The sequence below is a fragment of the Pseudochaenichthys georgianus genome, chromosome 21, assembly GCF_902827115.2.
Source record: "Pseudochaenichthys georgianus chromosome 21, fPseGeo1.2, whole genome shotgun sequence".
NCBI lineage: Eukaryota > Metazoa > Chordata > Actinopteri > Perciformes > Channichthyidae > Pseudochaenichthys > Pseudochaenichthys georgianus.
This window is the reverse complement of record NC_047523.1, coordinates 31,530,542-31,550,717: the sequence shown is the minus strand read 5'-3', so window position 1 is coordinate 31,550,717 and position 20,176 is coordinate 31,530,542. Positions and strand designations below refer to the sequence as shown.

The 20,176-nt window shown below is 41.1% G+C and overlaps 1 protein-coding gene across 5 annotated transcripts in view; it reads left to right on the top strand.

Moving 5' to 3' along the window:
* Positions 1–20,176, top strand: part of mycbp2 (MYC binding protein 2) — a 74,699-nt gene that overhangs the window by 9,769 nt on the left and 44,754 nt on the right. For 3 of the 5 annotated variants that reach the window (XM_034109684.2, XM_034109683.2, XM_034109674.2), the window contains exons 3-18: positions 1,916–2,131; positions 7,171–7,324; positions 7,510–7,706; positions 9,150–9,392; positions 9,928–9,999; positions 11,119–11,215; positions 11,332–11,405; positions 13,326–13,464; positions 13,573–13,649; positions 16,269–16,473; positions 16,595–16,759; positions 16,974–17,132; positions 17,239–17,443; positions 17,843–17,988; positions 18,498–18,608; positions 19,214–19,318. In XM_034109684.2, coding sequence (XP_033965575.1) covers positions 1,916–2,131; positions 7,171–7,324; positions 7,510–7,706; positions 9,150–9,392; positions 9,928–9,999; positions 11,119–11,215; positions 11,332–11,405; positions 13,326–13,464; positions 13,573–13,649; positions 16,269–16,473; positions 16,595–16,759; positions 16,974–17,132; positions 17,239–17,443; positions 17,843–17,988; positions 18,498–18,608; positions 19,214–19,318 — 2,365 coding nt within the window. The remainder of the gene's footprint in view (positions 1–1,915; positions 2,132–7,170; positions 7,325–7,509; positions 7,707–9,149; positions 9,393–9,927; positions 10,000–11,118; positions 11,216–11,331; positions 11,406–13,325; positions 13,465–13,572; positions 13,650–16,268; positions 16,474–16,594; positions 16,760–16,973; positions 17,133–17,238; positions 17,444–17,842; positions 17,989–18,497; positions 18,609–19,213; positions 19,319–20,176) is intronic. The other 2 variants (XM_034109682.2, XM_034109677.2) reach the window with 1 other exon arrangement.

Here is a 20,176-nt window from a genome sequence, read left to right as displayed (position 1 = left end):
GTGGCGATAACGGCTTGACGTTAAAAAATAATAATAAACAAATTTGAAACTGGGGGGGGGACACACAAACGGGCAGAGCTCGGGCAATAATGCAGATTTGTTTGACTTTTTTACACTTTGTTGTTCTCCTCCTTTCCTCCGCTCTTGTCTCTGATTGTGAGTGTGTGCATTCACTTCAGAAACAGAGCGGAGGGAGAATGTGAATACGCAAAGCAGTGGACACTGAAACATGCACACATTGGATAAATAACATAGGCGTTTAGTTTATTTAATAAAATAGCACATGTTCAATGTGAAAAGTGACCATAGATAGATTACTTCAGTTGCAATTTGGTGCTATATATATATATTTCTTTTTTTAAATAAAAAAACAAAACAAAAACACCTTGAATTTCAGGCGGGGCCCCGCCAAGACAATGGTAGGGGAAACGGTATAAAGGATTACAATACAACAACAACAACCCCCCCTACTTTATGACTAAAGTGGTTATCTCTTTACATATTTAATGTGTGAGGGGTCGCTCTTAGTGATAAACTTACACACCCCTATTTTGAATCGGTACAAGATTACGTATTTCAGTGTTTACAAATATTTGTCTTTAGACCTACAATTCAGATGAGAAGCAAGCCCATAAAAAAACCTTAAATATGTGAGAAATCTTGTTAAGATAGCCAAAGATGAATGCAAATTTGCCATGCTGAATTATTGGTTGTCATTTAACTGCATTCTTGTAAAATGAAGAAAATCCCCAGCTCGTTTTTATTTGAATGATTTTCTCTAATAAATATCTTTCTGGCCTTTTTCAAAAACGATGTATTTCCCTAAAACTTGAATTTAACAATTTGTTTCTGCATTGGTTATGTGAAATGTTGGGTAAGCCATTTTGTAACTTCGAAATCTGTGTTCAGCTGGTCTTGAAATGAATACACACTTGCCAGGCCAAGTGTGTGTTTACAAAAATAAGCTTCCCCAGGAGTCAAAGCAAAATGAGGAATCCTATTATGCAGCAAATGTGCCACTGACTAGAAATTAGGACACAACTGAATAAAGACTAACTGTGCTTAACAGAGGCTTTACTCTCCCAACCTATTTTAGTTGTATAACTTTGTTTAGTCGAATGTAACAGCTAACATCTGAGTCCCTAAGGTTTAGGAACGTTTTCCTCAAAAGCCAGATGATAAATTACCCTCTTTGTTGTGGTCAGCAGGCACATATTTGGTTAGGTGTGTCATAAGTCGATGTACAGGTAAAATGCTTCTTAAGCAACTACATTAACAGACGAGAGACACAACCCAAAACTAAATTAAACTTCCATGTGACATAATGTTTACAACTACTGTTTTAAAAGCTGAAGCTCAGGCTTTGAACCAAAAAGATCAGCTCCGCAGAGATCTCATTAAAACACGCTTGATGCTCTCAATTCACAGTCACTACTTTTGTCTGCACAGCATTATGGCCTCAGTTCGGTTGCTTTTTCTTAGATATTTGGAATGTTGTCTTTTTACATTTTCAAATAAAAAATGTGTTGGCCTTTTACCCTTGTTAATAGTACAGAAAATAGATTAGAAATGTCACAAAGGGAGAAAACATGCAGTCCTTGGGTAAGATTTGAAACCCAGCTCCTGCGGTAAGGTGTGTTACTGGGGTTAAATTGTGTGTTTAAGGGTGATGAAAACAATTTATATTTATATAAAATGATGTAAAGGTGGAAGGTACATCTTAAGTGGCCCAAAGGAACCTAACTGCATATATTCAATCACAATCAAATAGGTCTAAAAGGACAATTCATCATACTCCTACCTAGAGGATTGACATCGCTGCTTATAAACAACTCTTAGGATGTTCTAAATGGCTCATTGTAGATCCAAATGATATCGGACTTGCTGACCACCTCCACCCTCTGTCTTTCTACAGGCTGAGAGTCTAGATGGAGCCCTCTGTGTGCCCGACATCAAGCTGCACAGCAACCCTTCTGCATTCAACGTCTACTGCAACGTGCGGCACTCTGTGCTGGACTGGCAGCAGAGAGAGGCCTCCCTCGTGCTGGCCTCCAGGAGCTCGGTGCAGAGCGGAGACTCGGACAGCGAGGAGGAGGAGGAGTACCGCGAGCCTGCTGTGAAGCTGCCAAAGGTACGAGCAGGGGGTAGCATCGGTGTTGATGTGGTGGAAGCAGAGCTCGGTATCAAGGCGAGAGCCAGCCTGTGCCCTTTATCTTATGGATGCAATAATCCTTCATCTCCTTGGGCTTGTGTGTAGGGCTCATTCTTTTTATTATTGTGATAATTGGAGTCACTTTACCAGAGGTTGGAAACTCCCTTCCTGTGAGGATAACAGCTTTATATCCAACTTCTACTCCTTTTCTGTTGCCTGTGCTGTTTATCTGTCTTATACTGTGTCAGAGATGTCAGTTGTCCTTCAAGGTGTTAATGTTGCTCCTGAGTGGGTACAATATTAAATAAGCAAGGTGTTTTGATTTTAAGATCTGTACTAAATGTTTTTTTTTAATCTTTGAAGCTTCTTTTGAGGTTTTTTGAATGAAGCTTTGAATGTCTGTTGTCGTATTTCTGAACATCGTCACCCTGGTTATATAAATGTAATTTATGGTGCTGTTACATTACTGCTTCCTGCCCCCTGAATACACGTGTGTGTGCATGTCACTGCAGTAAACATTTTGCAATGTAGCAAATAAGGATTGATGCAGAACATTGCATTAGAAAATGCTGATTTTGAAATATTACATCTAACTTTTATTATCATGATGTTGAGTTTTTACATACTTATTGGAGAATCAAACCATTCAGTACAGACCTTTTATTGCCCTGTAAGTTCTCTTTGATGGCATATAATAATAATAAAAAAAAAAAGCCATGCTAAATACTAGGGCTGTATCCGAATATTCGTTCGTTGGAGTACTATTCGGGTTTCAATTTCGTTATTGTTTTTTTTGTTTTTTCCCCGTTTTTTTTCCAAATTGAATTTATTGAAATCTCCAATATCAACCAACGCAAGAGCTTGTGCCTCTTCGGGGGGTGCTAACACTTAACCATACACGTTATAGTTTACTTTCTCCGTCTTTATATGTAGATATTAATTTTCTCCGTCACGTTGTTTCCAATAGAGTGGCGAAGTCACGCCCATCTACTTCCGCCCCATGGGACCTTATTTCTGAAATATTATGTATTGAAGTCAATGGAGAGAGAAAGATTATCTTTTGATCCCGTTTGAATTGTGCCATGAATTACACATATGATGTTTGTCAATCTTAAAAAATAATTTCCTGAGGTGACGTGACGTGCAACAACATTAACCTTTCTGTTGGTCGCTTGTTAGCAGACCCTTCACGCGATGGCAGAGCGAACAGGTACAGGCAGGGCCCATAATGATAGCCCTATAGTTTAAATCTATTACCCACACATGAACATATGGAAATGGGTTACTATTTAAAAAAATAAATGTATTTATAAATGTATTTAGGAACCTATCCATGTGATTTTTAGTGGGGGTCGACCTCAAATCCTCTATGGGGGTCCAGGGGCATGCCCCCCCGGTAAGATTTTATTTTTTATTTTGGAGTTAAATGCATCAATCTGGTGCATTTTGAGGGGAAAATATAGAGACTAGATCTATGGAAACACCTATATTAAACAGAACTGTATACATTTCAATAATCATAAAATCATGGCCATAACCAATAACATACCATTTCCAATATGAAAAAAACACTGAAACTTGTTTATTAATTTATTTTTGGTTCATTTATAGTTGTGAGTGTGTCTGTGCTCCTGAATCAGCCTCTCCTGTCTCCCTCCTCTCCCCCTGCTCCTCTTTGAGGCAGCAGCAAAGACTAGTTTTCTCTCAAAAAGTTTTAAAAGTGTATCTTACCTTTTTTCACCTTAATATGTGTTTACATAAATGGTGACCACACCGTTTGAGACCCACTGAGAACTTAGACTAAGTTAACTATCTAAACACTCAGAGAGTCCTTTACCTCACCTGAGCTGAGCTTATCCCGAGCTTGAATGACACACAGAGACCAATCAAGGGCTTTGATTTATGATCTGTATGACAGTGGCCATGTCGGCAGGCCGCATCATGTGGACAGCCAGTCACCCTGTGTGAGGCAGGCCACTTAACAGGCCAGAAGGAGGCGAGATCAGTGCAAGGGAGCGAGGGATCATTGTCCACAAGTTAATCGATCGCAGATGGCGTCGTGGTCACGGAAGAATAAAAAAAAATATGATAAAAAAAAAAATATGAAAAAATTATAAAAAAAACAAAAACCTAAATGGGTCGCGAAATATACTTGGGCGGCCGTTAATATACCTGGGCGGCCCGCCCAAGTATAGTCTGTGTGGGAAACCCTGGCAGCTGACATTAACGTTACACGTTACACTCGTGTTACTCACCGAAACCTTGTAAAGCCGGTCCCGCATGCTGGAACTGACTAACTCCCCTTTTGTGGCACATGGCCAGACTTGTAGTGATTTTCACTTCTTTTAATACTTTTTGCTTCATTCTGAAAGAAAGAGGTGAAATGTGCTAACGTGACGCCATCTTGGTGTTGGTCACGTATGCAAGACCAGAGATGTAGTTCATTGAGCGTTTCACACAAAACAATGTGTTACTTCACAGTTTTACGACACATTTTAATTGTTTTGACTTGCAAAATTATCTTTTTAATTGACAAACATCATATGTGTAATTCGTGGCACAATTAAAACGGGATCGAAAGATAATCTTTCTCTCTCCATTGACTTCAATACATAATTTTTCCGAAATAAGGTCCCATGGAGGTCCACCGGAAGGGGAGGGACTTCGCCACTCTATGCAACAACAACTTCCTGTCAACTGCGCTAACTCTCCTTCAAAATAAAGGCATGTCCATAAATAGGAAGCCAAGCCAAATTACACTTAAAACATATACAACTGCAACGAAAGTAACAAACGCAATGCAATATCCTTTTCAATTTCAAAGAACACAAATTGGGTTACATTAACAAATAACTATAAAACAACAATACTGTTGAATAACAAAATGAATGCCGTGAATACACCGAAATACACATGTTGAAGCGGTTCGCTGCTGATTACTACCGAATATCCGGAGCCCGAAAAATGGTATTCAGGACAGCCCTACTAAATCCATTATTACAACATCAACATCTGAAAGGCAATTTTTCAACGATTGCTTTAGGTGCTATGCGATGATGACAGACTTAACGAAAACAGTACAGGGTGTTTGCTCCCTTTGTAAGAGAGACTACTGGTTTTTACAGCACCACAAAAACAAATGTGAGTAGTCCTGTTTAAGCTCGTCAGGCAGCAGTGGCTCCATAATTGAGCCATTATAAAAAGTAGTAAAGGTAATAGAATAGTAATAGAGATGACTCCAAATTACATCACGATTACATATTTATCTCTCGCACTCCTTTTTGAAAATGCTCACTGCAACAGGACAAACCTTATTACAGTGTCACAGTAATTAAGCAAATGCATGTGTGTGCATGTCTGTTGAGAGGATTGCATATTGATTGGAAGTGCTTTTCTCTGCTTGCTTTACATACTGGTTAGCAGTAAGCAGGTAACTAGGAAGGCAGTATACAATGTATTGTCTTTCACATAGGCTGCTGTTGACATGAAATGTGTGGATGATTTAGTTGTAATTTCAAGCCATATGTCAAGTATTTGAGTGCCTGTACTGTAGGCTTTGACAAAGTATCATTATGTCAGTTTTGTAAATCTAACAATATTAATGATCAATAATATCTACTTGCATATCTGTTCATCTATATATATTCAGTGTTTCATCTTATTTACTTTATCCGTTTAGTGGTACCTTTTAAAAATAAATAAATAAATCACTTCTACACTTCACAAAGATAGAAGGAAACATTGAAGCATGGGCGTCACAGCCTGTATATGAGGGTTGGACAAGTCCCCCCCACCTTTTTAAAATGATTAGTTTAGACCCCCCCACTTTTCCCATGTGGAAAGTCCATGCATCGGTCTATCCACTCGCCACTCTTTGTAGAGTATTTGTAGTGTCAGTGCTTCATTATCAAATCCATTCCACTTGCTAATTGTGAGAATGCCCAAATCAATGAAATTCCGTACCGTGTTTTCACTGCTACTTTGTACCAAGGCAGATTCTCAGAGCCGTACACATGCTGCGTACACATGAGCCGTACACACGCTGCGTTTTTTGTGTAGCTGTGTATTTAGTTTTAAAATTATGCGCGCCACAGTTTCCACGCTGCGAGGCTCCGGCGCTAACAGTTCACGAGCATGCTCCACTAGCGAGGTAAAGGACTCTGTGAGTGTTTAGATAGTTAACTTTAGTCTAAGTAGTCTCAAACGGTTTGGTAATCATTTATGTAAATAAGAATTTCCAAGGCACACCTTTTTATATCATCATTATAGTTATAAAAAACAAGAGAATATGGTATGAAATAATTCCAACTCATACTATTCGACAGTAACACAAAAATACACTTTAAAAGGGGAGTGATTTGTAAAATATGCATAAAGAAAAAGTAAATCTGTTTACAGTTCTGTTTCACATGGGTGTTGAGAGATGTATCTATAGATTTAGTTGCTCTCAAAGTGCACCAGATTGATGCTTTTAACTTCAACATTAAAAAATAAATCTTCCCCCTAGAGGAGTTGAGGTCCACCACCTGCCCACACCCCCTGTCAAATTGTCCCACCCACATTGAGGATGCTTCCTACGCCCATGCATTGAAGCATACATTTGATCCACAAACAAGCCGTACTGAGAGACAGAAAGTCATTCTTTATTTAGGCCAAACTCTTTTCCTAGCTTCTACTGTGGGTCTCTCATTATACAAAATGTTAATGGTGGATGTTGAAGTCAGCGGTAGTAACTGTAAACACTGTGAGCCCCCGTAGCTAAATGTGGGTGGTTTTACTGTAGGAAGATGAGGCCCTGCTGTTACAAGAAAACAACCACTCCAAGATTCTGTTATCAATTCTGTTTTAATCAGAATACTTACTTAAAGAAATGACAATAATAATAACAAGGACAAATATATTTAACACCAAGTGACATTATGTTTCATTTTCATTTGCTGTTGGCTAGACCTGGATTGTGGAATGACAGCAGTTTGTTCATTAGCTCTTTTTAAACATGCTTTCTTCTGTGTGTGCAGATCATTGGCATCGGTCTCTGCGGGGTTTTTGAGTTGATAAAAGAGACTCGGTTCTCTCACCCCTCCTTGTGCCTGCGTAGCCTGCAGGCCTTGTTGGACATGCTGCAGGGACAACAGCCTGAGGGCTTTCAGACCGAGCCTCCTGATGTGCTAGGTAAGGCTGAAAAGAGTTCTTGAAGTGCCTCCAATCTTGTTTTTGACATTTGTTATGTTGTCCCTGTTGAAGATATGTTGTTGCAACCCAATGATCATTTTGAGACAGTAGTTAGAAATAGAAGTTTGTTTTTATTAAGTCTAATTTACACACAATGTCTAACTCGTCTACCTCTTCTTCCTCAGACTCTCTTTTCCAGCTGTTGTTGGAGACCACGGTCCGGAGCACGGGGCCCAATGACCCCACAGGACAGGCCATCACGGCTCTGTCCTGCGCCTGCCTCTTCAGTCTGGTGGTTGCCTGGGGAGACACTGGCAAAATACTGCAGGCCGTCTCCGCCATCCTCACCAACAACGGCAGCCATGCGTGCCAGACGATACAGGTAATTAACCGATTCAAATACATTAGTATTTAGTGTATTTGCCAACTTGACTACACATTTGCCAACTTGACTACACAATTGCCAACTTGACTACACAATTGCCAACTTGACTACACAATTGTCTTTTATCTCTGGAATTCATAGGTGTGGCTTTTCTAGAACAAGTTATTTAATCAGATGTCTTGTTTGTATTGCCTACTGATCACCTGTTGAGATTACTATCTTGCTTTGATCAAACATCTTTATCTTGGGAGATATTCCAGATTTTTATGAAGCACAAGCTGGAATGCCATATATCTTATTTACCCAAACTGGAATGATTATCTTTAAACCTACATCTACCTCTATCTCTATAACAGATTGAAGCTGTTTCTTCTGATTAGTAGAAATGCCTGAGATCGCCAAAGTGCATTATAGAGGTATAAAGGGACCTTTGGCTTCAACATGCATTTCCTTTATATGAAGAGACTGCAGGCAGTGTCTGGACAGCACAAATTGAGTTTTGGAAAATGTCAAGCCACTCTGACTTTTCCCTGGCTGCATTCTTACGGCAATTATCCGGTCTTCAGTTTCAATCTCTAGTTTGTTAATGATCTAAGTTTATTTCTTCTCTGCTTCTATTTGTTTTATTTCTTCTGCTTTATATCAAAACAGTTCATGCAAAAACGTTCGATCACCTTTTAACAGACAGCAGCACCTAATTTAATGTTGTGAAAAGGCTTTGAGACCTTAAAATAGTTTCACCTTTACCTGCATACAGATAAAATGACTACACTTGGACAAAGTATTTTTAGCCTCACACGTTTATCCCCCTTGTGTTTCTATTTCCTGATTACTCATCTTTTAGGCATTGGCTGGACTGTGAGTCATTACAATAGCAGGCCGGCTGTGTGGGTTCATGTGCTGTACACGCCTGTATGTTTATGTTTGTTTGCATGTGTGTGAAAAGTAAGATCAGCGGTGAGTGTAACAAAGGATGTTTTAAAAATGTGTGTGTGTGTGTGTGTGTGTGTGTGTGTGTGTGTGTGTGTAAAAACGGGAGGCGTGTGGTGCAGTGAGTTGTCCGTTGGTGTTCGGATCAGATGGTCACAGGTTCAAACCCCACTGCAGTCAGCATGTCGTTGTGTCCCTGGGCAAGACACTTCACCCCAAAATTGCTCCTGTGGGGATTGCCCACAGTATTGAGTATGTAAGTCGCTTTGGATAAAAGCGTCGATGTAAATGGAATGTAAAAAATAATGCGTTTCGGCAGAATGAGAAGAGCGCAAATATGCAGGTCCATTAACCACAGACTCAGTCACAAATATGAGATTCTGACTATCAGCAGCAAAGCCTGTTCCCACTTGTGCATGGGCGACTTCACAAAATACACCCCATTATGTCACATCAGAGGTTTGCAGTTCTGCTCATTTCCCTCACCCTACTCCTTGGCTCCCACACTAGGTGCCCACTATACTGAACGCCCTGCAGAGGAGTGTGCAGGCTGTCCTGGTGGGAAAGATTCAAATCCAGGATTGGTTTGGGAATGGCATCAAGCGCGCAGCTCTGATGAACAAGTGGAGCCTGAAAGAGGTGGCCATTGATGAGGATGAGCGCTGTCTCCTACAGACTGACGGCTCCTTCCTGTATTTGCTGTGCAAGGATGGGCTCTACAAAGTGGGCTCTGGATACAGTGGCACTGTCAGGGTACGTATCAATCAAAGCTGAACGCGCTGACTGTTGAGTTTAACCCTTTATATACAGTCTATGGTGATAACCACATCCCTACATTTGTAGATTCTTGGCTTGGTTTTCAAAGGACGGCAACTACGTTAACTTTCAGTTGTCTGCTTATTTGTGTCATGTTTATATAGTGTCATATTCAATTCTGAAAAATATGTTATCTACATAAAGGTTATGAGATGGTTGGATTCAACTTTATAGACATTTCACAGATGTCCTTTGTGGTTATTTTTTAACTGTTTAGTAACTGAATATTTCCCAATTATTTCAGTACATTTATATAAATGAAAGTAGGTTTTTAGGCGTTAGCAGTAAAAGATTATGTTACTAGACAGCAGCCGGAATTCTCATAAAAAAAGTATTAATATAATATGACATCATAATAATGTGATGTATTGTTAAAACAACAAAATGGATGTGTATTTCTGCAGATTTTTCATCTGCATTACATTAAGGTTTGTCAGTGCTTGTTGTTGAATGTGTTTTAATTGCCCCACAGGGCCACGTATACAACTCCACGTCTCGTACCAGGAATCGAAAGGAGAAGAGATCATGGCTTGGCTTCGCTCAGGTAGGTTTCATTAAGATGCTCTTCACATTTAATTCAGTGAAGTGTCTTTGAAAGTGCTTTAAGTGCGTACACAATTCAGGTCATGTTTAACCTTAGAGTCGACCTCCATGTGACTTCAGTGATGTTGGTTATTTGCAGTCAGTGCTTAGTTTGGTGTTTGCACTATGACAGCTGTATACTTTGTCATTAAAACTTACATTTCAACTGCTGATGTGGTGTTATTGATGAATATGAACAGGAGTACGTTTCAGACTACTAATAGCTTTTAAAACTCAGTATCATTCCATTAGCAATAACATCCTGCAGGGCTTCAAGCCCGGCCACACGAGGACGATAACGGTTGTATCTGCTACAGTTCTCGATCAGATAGACGGTTCGGCCACACGAGGCCGACACGGAAACGCAGAAAACGATAACGGGTCCCTAGGTGGGTAGATCTGCAAACGAAACGCTCTGGGGTGGCAAACAGCTCCGTGTTTACGCCTATACGATCATGTTCTGATAACGATGACGCAATAGCCCCGCCTCTCCTGCTCAGAGATCAGCTGCTGGGCTGTCAGAAGAGGGGGAGGAAAAGAGAGGCTTCGTTTTTTATTCTTATATTATTATATAGAGTCATTATTCATTTGTTTTAAAGCTCAATAAATAACAAAGAAGACCTTTGACCGGCACTTTTCTAATTTTGTCCGGAAGATTTCAACTTTAACGGACATGTTGACCGGCGTTTTTCATCTGCTGGTGGACTACCGGAGAGATATACAGCAGGAGCAAACGCTTGCCTCGGGGGGGGGGGGGGGGGGGGGAGAAAAAGAGCAAGAGCGTCCACAGCGGAGAATAAACAGAAGGGCAACCATGGCAACCATGCGCGGGAAGTCTTCTTCACTGCTTTTGTGGTAGGAGTACAGCGCTACTTACAGGCCTGGCATATGTACTACAGCGTCTCCAGCGCTTTCGAGCGGTCTCGTGTGAACGGACACGTTTCTGTTGCGTGTGGACGGAAGACTTTTTTGATTACGATTGCGGTCCGTTTGCGTTATCATCCTCGTGTGGCTGGGGTATCAGTTTGCGATTATCCTTGGTGATTGTCGACTAGCATCAGTGTTTGTTTTGTGTCTTCAGGGGTACTTGTTATATCGGGAAACATGTAACCACACCATGTCGGCCATCAAGATCAATCCTGAGACTCTGGAGCAGGAGGGGACTATCACCATGCCAGGTGCCAAGAAACACGTTTTTTTGCTTCTATAAAAAACACCTATTTGGATTAAAATAGTGAAGATTTCCCCTGACAATATTTGGTTTATTCATTATCAACTTCCCTTTTATTTGCAGGTCAACATTCAGACGGACAGAACATCATCTTCACAGACGGAGAGTACATCAACCAGATCGCAGCCTGCAAAGATGTAATTTTAAAATTCCTGCTAGAGATGCTTATTACGTATTTATATCGCGCATCATCTATATTCAAAAGTAGAATATTTTATGACACGCTGGACAATCATCATGCAACAGAGATCTCAAGACCAGAATCACCAAGGACGTTTCAGTGATATGACCTTTTGGCGCTTCAGATTTATAGTCTGTTAATTAAGGTAAATTGCCTGCAGGCAGTACAGCATGTGAGTTACTGTACGGCTTCAGTGGACATTGACATCCTGAACCACATCATAGTGTTTATTATGGGCTAATCGTCATCTCAATCTCAAAGAGAGGGAGGTCTTTTTCAGTTTGTCCCTACTAAAAGATGGTTGTGTAGTCAAACCCTTATTTACTCATCATTTTTGGGTGAAACTGGGTACGAATCTTTTCAATACATGTTTCCCTTTTTTAAAAAAAAACAATATTTAGTTGTTCCTCTTCAAGTGCCCTGTGAACCAACTGTCACTTTCACTGCTGGAGAGGCCCCAGACTAATTTTTAATGACTCTCAGCTGATCACCAGCTGTGTCACAGAGGGAAGTGTAGCTGTGTCTGTCTTTGTATAAATGTGTGTGCGTGTGTGTTGTGTAAATGTGGGTGTGGCAGTGAGGGCAGTGGCACCAGATGTGGGTATTCTCCAGAGAGCTTAATCTCTCAAGCAGTTATCTGCATAAGCACTATGTAATGTGAGTGGGGGAGGGGAAAATGTGAAATCCATATAACTGCCGTTGCAGCTAGCCAGATAGCAGTTTCCAGGCTAATCATGGGGGTGGGATACTCTGTGGGGGGAGGATGGGGGAGTCCTCAGAAGCTGCATGCATTTTTAGTGAGCAGCCTGAAATGTATCCGCAGCGCAGACCACTTAACGGCTGAGGGAAACCATGTGAGACGCACTATGACGGAGTTTCAGATGTTGGGAAGGAAAACATGGGTGGGTAAACTATAGGAGGTCAAGGGGAGAGTCAGGAAAGATGGTAGGGAGGAGAAGTCGAGGCCTGGGGTGTAATACTGGCAACAGGATAGAGGCTCTTATTAAATGATTGGAGTGGCACATGGCTCTGCAGGAGTCAAAGCACATGATGAGTGTGTCATTACAACACAGTGGAGACCAGACCATCCCCACACTATCCCTCATCCTCTTTTTATATCCCCGTTCTCTTCCAATTATTTCCTTGTTGTGTTCATCTTGTTCACTTTGTTCCTTTCCTGTAAGTTGTCCTTTTCCGCCACATCCCCTGCAGTCCGACTAACCCAACACGTCTCTGCTGTTGAACTGAGTCAGCGAGTTGTTAATAGCTGCCATACCCTTTCTGGTTTATTTTCTATATTATATGTGGATATGCTATTAACACCGAGATTAAGTTTCCCATGTTATTAAGAAATGTATGCACATAGTTTATAACCCCAAGCCACACCCTCAGTAGATTGACCCAAACATACGGCAGATCCAGATTATATACATATGACCGAATAAAAGTCTTCATTCATTTGTTTATCAAATGCATTTGTAATGTTTTACTTCGTTCCCCATTAAAATCAGGAACACATGCAAATCTAATGTTTAAATGTCCATAGTATTATGTCCAGTGTGTCCTAAAACCAATTGAGATTTAAAGAAATCCTTGACATTGTTACATTTTTTGTCGTGTGCATACATGAGAGTGATATAAGTACACGTGGTAAAGAAGTAGTAATCATATTTCTGAAAACATTTAGATGTTCCTTTTTTAAGAGCTCAACATTTTTCTAGCTTTCATGTTCATTCCGGTGAAGCAGGGATATGTTTTCATCAAACCAGAGACCATACTTCCTCAAATTGTTATATGGACTTTAGGTTCCACACTGCAGCAATGTTGGGTTGTGAAACTGAACAGCTTTTCCTCCCGTCTGCCCTGGCTCTTGCAGGATGGTTTTGTGGTGCGGATCTATAGTATGAGCTCAGACCCGACCCTGCAGCAGGAACTGCAGCTAAAGCTGGCAAGGAAATGCCTTCATGCCTGCGGCATCTCTCTATTTGACCTCGAGAAGGACCTGCACATCATCAGTAAGTCATAAAATATAATAATAATAATATACTTAATGAAATCAAAGAGCATACTGTCCAACTTGTCTCACTGTGGAATGGGCTCTAAATAGTATGTTGTTCTCTCAGGCACAGGCTTTGATGAGGAGGCAGCACTGCTTGGAGCAGGCAGAGAGTTTGCTTTGATGAAGACTGCCTCGGGAAAGGTAAGAGTTAAAAATCTTCTCTGAAATGAAAAAGAAAGTTGTAACAGATTCAACCACTGTTCTCTTTTTTTCTTGCAAATGATAGGACGGGTGAATCTGGGAAAAAGTTCTAAATTAATTGTGTGTTTGCATGTGTTTTCTTCATTCTTTGTCACACTGGCCCACCGTATAAAATTATTAACTATTACTCCGTAAACAATGACTATTACTAATGGTGCATTTCACCCAGCTAGAGTAGAACCTACCTATTGCATAATGTCCACTTTCAGGAGTGGAGTGAAGCTTTGGACAACACGTTTTAACACATTATAGTAATAGTTTATTTATGAATGTATTTTTCTATGGAGAAATACACCCTGTATACTTCTAGTTGTCAGATTAAAGGGTTTCTTATTGAGCACACTGGGACCAATGGCTGTACTGTATGTAGGCAGTGCTCTGATGAAGAAGATATGTCACATTTTTACAGTCTTAGTAAGAGAAAAACGCTAACAATGTTGTTGGTTAGGGTGTGTGGAGGGTGTGGATGTGTGTCTAGATGAAGGTGTGGTGCAGGGTGCCTCTTGTGTAGATATTAAAGCAGGGCAGTTGCCTCTTGCACAGTTTGTGTCAGTGTAAAAGCCTAATTTCTCAACACTCTTTATCTTCATATAACCCCAACCCACATTGGCTGTATGGGTACAAATAGAATCAGCTGAACTTTTGTCTTTGCTTAAAGTGTACTCATCACTCAGCTGGATATTTTTGTACAACATGTGATCTAAAGGAAAAAGCCAAAGGCCACGTGTCTATGGTTTACAAGCATAGGCAGCGCGTGAGGCTCAGGTTTGGGAAGGCTAAATAACTTTTTTTAGCTGACCGCCTCCGGGGTCTATAGATAAGAGATCAACTCAGTGAAAGCACCGCCTGCTGACCAATCAGAGCTCAGTGTGCAGAGTTTAAATCTATCAAGTCATATTACAGGATAAAGGAAATACAGTTTAAACTGCCGTATGCAGGGAAGACGCCGACGTGTTGAACTTATCATTCATATCACATCATCAATCACATCATCAATCATATAATATCATAATGTATCATATATTTCCTTATCTGAGTCAGCTTCTCGAGCCGTATCTGACCGTGCAACACTTACAGTGTCACATACTGTATGCAGAAGTATTATTTTAAGCAACGCATTAAAGGTCCCATGTCATGGCCATTTCTACTGATCATAATTCCATTGTTGAGGGCTACTAGAATAGATTTACATTGTTCAATGTTCCAAAATCACATTGGTTTCTCACACAGCATCTCTGTATAGTAGGTGAATTCACTCTCTGTCCTAAACGGCTTGTTGGAGCTCCTGCCCCCCCCCCCCCTATGAGTCCACTGTGCTCTGATGTGTGTTTGTGTTACAATGGTGTTTGTTAGCAACCAGCTAAGGACACCAGTAATGACAAACGGATGACAATGCTGCGTGGGGTCTGGGTGCCATGTTGGCTGGACGTTGCGGGGCTCGGTGCTCCGCTCGAAGAGCGGACAGTGTGAGCTGGATTACTGGTGTTGTTTCCTGGTTGCTGCGTGGGGTCTACGAGACAGTGAGACTCAGCCTGAGCACACGGCGAACTGTGAGTGGAGCTCACACGGAGCAAAGAGAAAAGATAAACTCTGGCGAAACTCCGGAGTAGCGCGGCTGAGAAAAGATAAGGCTGTGTGTGTGTGTGTGTGTGTGAGGAACTCCACGGATGGGTCCATTTGGACCTTGGTATGGTCACGTCACTATACTCAGGAAGGAAAAAATGGAAAAAGAAAAATCTCCAACGAGGCGTTCTGGGGCAGCATAGACAGGTATTTTCTGTGTTAGAGTTTTACTCGCTACAGGGTGTACTTTGAGGGTTTGTGACTCTGCAGACCGTTTACATGCATAAAAAGCTACACAACACACAAGGGCACGGGTAATAACCGGAAAAGCATGACATGGGACCTTTAAGTTGACGAAACCCTGGGTCGATTTACAGAGTTGATAACCAGCGTCGTAGGGCCGCTTAGCGAGATCTCGTTTGTTAGTTAGTTAAGATAGGCTAACTCAAACATATCCAGGGTCTGTTGAACTGGCTTCGTAGTACAGTTTACTGGTCGCTGCATAGCAGTGCTAATGTCAGTGACAAAAATATTTGGGAGGCTTAGCCTTCCCTAGCCTACAGTACCCGCCGCCCCTGTTTACAAGCACATTTTTTAATGCATTACATTTTGAAGTGATTATGTTATTCATGTGAATGTCAGATGATTTGAGTTAAAAAAAAAAGAAAAATCCCCCAACATCCTTAGTAAATGTATCATCACAATCTAACCCTGTTGTTTAACTACTATACACATGGGCTTGTTCAGTGCATTAAAAAGAGGGTCCTGATTTTTTGTACATAGAACCCTGTGTGGCGCAGCAGGGAAGTTTGCGGTCATTAGGGCTCTAGCTGAAAGTTCAGTTTGGTTAAAAAACTAACCCCGGCTAAACATGGCTTGGTCCAACAAAATGAATACACTCCTCAAAAAGAATCACTTAATGAAAGCGGTTCCTTATTCCTGATCTTCTTTCTGATCTTCCTGTGTGTTTCACCTTCCCTCTTCTTCCCCTCACAGATTTACTACACAGGAAAGTACCAGAGCCTGGGTATAAAGCAGGGTGGTCCATCAGCAGGGAAATGGGTGGAATTGCCCGTTACAAAGTCTCCTAAGATCGTTCAGTTCTCAGTCGGCCATGATGGCTCCCATGCACTGCTAGTGGCCGAAGACGGAAGTGTGTTCTTTACAGGTTCTGCAAGCAAGGGAGAAGATGGAGAGTCCAGTAAGAGAATTTAAAAACTATCAAAAAAACTAACAAATCATTATTTTTAACCATTTATTAAATATGGTATCAAAACAATCTTCCTTGAAGTCCTAAAGATGATGTCTGTTTTCCTTTGCAGCTAAAAGTCGCAGACAGCCCAAGCCGTACAAGCCCAAGAAGATGATCAAATTAGAAACCAAGACAGCGGTCAACACGGCGTGCAACAATGGCAGCAGCAGCATCGTCACCAAGGATGGAGAGCTCTACATGTTTGGCAAAGATGCTATTTACAGTGACAGCACCTGTGAGTTGACTTGAACAAGGCTATTTCCAATTCTTAACTTGAAGAAATGTTTCTGAGATATTTCAAGAGTGTCTTGTCATTGACCTTATTGCTCTGTGAAAGAAAGATTAAGGACTTACAAAAAGAAATAAGCATCTATACACGTCTATAAATATGTCTCTATTGGAAACCATTTTATTCAAATTCTCTATAATCTGTATTTTCTTGTCCACAGGCCAAGTCACAGACCTGAAGGGTCATTCTGTAACTCAGGTTGCCATGGGTAAGGCCCATACGTGTGTTCTGACCAAGAGTGGTGAAGTGTGGACATTTGGGGTGAATAACAAGGGCCAGTGTGGCAGAGACACTGGGTCCATGAGCCAGGCTGGGAAAGGTGAGCGGATAGACAAACAAATACACATAACAACATACTGTAAATTGGGTGCATTCTTCCTACTCAATCGGAATGCTTTACTTTGTCTTGTGTGTTTTTGATGTAGCATTTGGTGTAGAGAGCATGGCAACGGCTATGGATGAAGACCTGGAGGACGAGGTAGAAGAGAAGGAAGAGAAGAGCATGATGTGCCAGCCAGGCATGCACAAGTGGAAGCTGGACCAGTGTATGGTGTGCACCGTGTGTGGAGACTGCACGGGCTACGGGGCCAGCTGTGTGAGCAGTGGGCGGCCGGACAGAGTGCCAGGAGGGTAAGGAGACACAAAACTAGAAGGGGGGGGGAAGCTGGTCATTACAATATTATAACAACAACAACATTATAATATTTTCAATGACTGGGTACTGTCGAGAGCTAAAAAAACTGTTTTTTTCTCTTAATAAAACCTTTTTTATTTAGGTTTTGCAGAACATAGCAAAAGTTCTGTGCTGTTAGGATATTAAAGAGATATCTTCCTGCCTACTTTTTTTTAAATTATAGTATTTATATCAAATTAACATGATTATTGTTTCTATGAATTACATTTTTTTTCTACAACTTATTTTGGGTTTATGCCATGTTCTTTATTTTGTTAATATTTAAAAAATATTTTTACATTTATCTTTATTTTAAACAAAGTACATATTTGTTCTGTCTGTTTTCCCCCCCCCAGTATCTGTGGCTGTGGATCCGGAGAGTCGGGCTGCTCGGCGTGTGGCTGCTGTAAGGCCTGCGCCAGGGAGCTGGACGGTCAGGAGGCCAGACAGAGAGGCATCTTTGATGCAGTGAAGGAGATGATTCCACTGGACCTGCTGCTAGGTATGTAAATTCATATCTGCCATGTCATACTTTCACTGTTTTGCTCATGCATGCACGATTTACATCTCGCCTATATCACCACTTACATTTTTAATTTAAAGACACAAAGTCTGATACATCATATGCATGTTAGATTGTCATGCACAAACCTGTGTGAGGTTATATTCCAATGTCCAGTAGGTTACTGTATGTTGGATTCTCAATAATTGATCGGAATAAATTACTGTCTTGAGCAGGGCTGTGTGCGAGCGATATATCTTTCTGAGCTATGCCCGCACTCTGCTTATGCCACACATCCCACTGTCTGTTGCGTTTGCTTGAGTCAGCATTTCGCACATGTTTCGTTGCTTTGTTTTATTCTTGTGTTGTGCAGAGTCATTGCTTCTCCATCACTTCTTTCCATCATTCATTGATGTGTCTTGTTTTGTTCTGCTCTGCTCCGTTTTCCCTCCTCCTTCTCCTGCATCCTGTCTTGGCTGCCTGTATCTGGGGCCTTTTTTTGTTTTCAGCTGTGCCTGTCCCTCCCCCTCCAGGAGTGAACATCGAGGAGCACATTCAAATCCGTCAGGAAGAGAAACGACAGAGGATCAACCGCCGGCACAGGCTGGAGGAAGGCAGAGGTATAAATCAGTGCGAAACAAAATGGCACAATGTCTAGGGAAGGGATTGTGTGTTTTTGGTTTAAGACCTTTTATCCTAGAGACTTAAACATAGCTACAGGGAGAGTGAGAAGGTGGAAGCGGAGGTTAACGATTAGGGTGAAACTACTAGTGCTATCGGCGACTAAATCAATTCTTCGTCAACTAACAGAATTTTGTCGACAAAACGATTAGTTGATTGATTAAACAGAGCTGTAGAATATACAAAAACATGCACAAGCACCACTTTAATGATTGTGTTACCAGAGATGTACATTTCAATGATTGAGCATGGCAAACCATAAAAATTACTTGAGATATTTTATACAAAAAGGACCAAAATTAACAATTAATAATCGATCTACTAAGAAGGGGGCAGTCTTAGATTCTACAATATGTATGTCCACCCTCTTTTAGTTTTGAATACCTTCCAGGTGCTCTTTGCTTGGGTGTTGTGTCGTGGTGACTTCCCCCTTGCTTGTGTCCTTATTGTTTTTCAATGTGTGTGTATTGTTGTGGTGTTACCATGTGTTCTCTCGCATTTTGCGAGCATTGTGCATGCATGTGAAAGTTTCTTTCTCCCCCAGGCCCCATTGTTTATCCCGGTCCCATTTTTATGAACCAGCGTGAGCAGGCCCTAGCCAGAATAAGACCCCTTCAGGCACTAAGGCATAAACGGGACAAGCACAAAGGTACTACGGTTTTCACTAACTCAATGGGTGCAGAGACACCCCTTTGACTCATCTCCCAATCTGGCTGTCCCGCCCACCTCCTCTCTCACTCTCTGACGGCAGGACTCTTGTGTATTCATCAGGTCTCATGGTAGCAAACAATGTAGGCTTTTGGAGAGAAGGACTCTCGCAGTGGAACAAATGACTGTGTAGTCTCTAGACTGGGTGAAAGAGCAACCTCAACAGGCTGGCTCCCTTTAATTAGTTTAATTTGACATGACCCTAACATAGGACAGGCCTGGTGTAGAACACAGATTTTTTGTGGTCAACATTTCTTATTTTTGGAGTAGGATGTCTGCTCTGCCCCAATGCTGTCGTTTGACCTAAATAGTTGTAACTGGATTTACAATCACTGCAGTTACAACTGATTTGTCACTTTGGCTGTAAACGGCAGTATTGCTAGCAGAAAAAAAGAGAGTAAATGACAGAAACATTTGACCCAGAAGGAAAAAAGAGGGGTTTTTAGTTTAAACCATTTGAATCATCTAATGAAAAGGGCTTGGAAATCACAAAATGTGTCACAGCATTATGTAAGCTTTTTAGGCACTTAACCATCAGAGAAGTGAGTGTACTGGTTCTTTATCTCAAGTTACTATTCAACGAACACAGGCAACTTGTTTTTGGAGTTTGCTTTTGTTACACAAACAATCTTTTCTCCTTTCTAAAGTAACCATAAGGAGGAAAGAGCACAAAGATCAGGCTTAGAGCTTTAAAAGGTCCTCTCTCTGCAAATACTTGAGTTAAGAAAATGTAAAATATCAAACTGTATCACTCATTGCCTGCCATAATATAAAATAAGATGGTATATTTTTGTGTAGA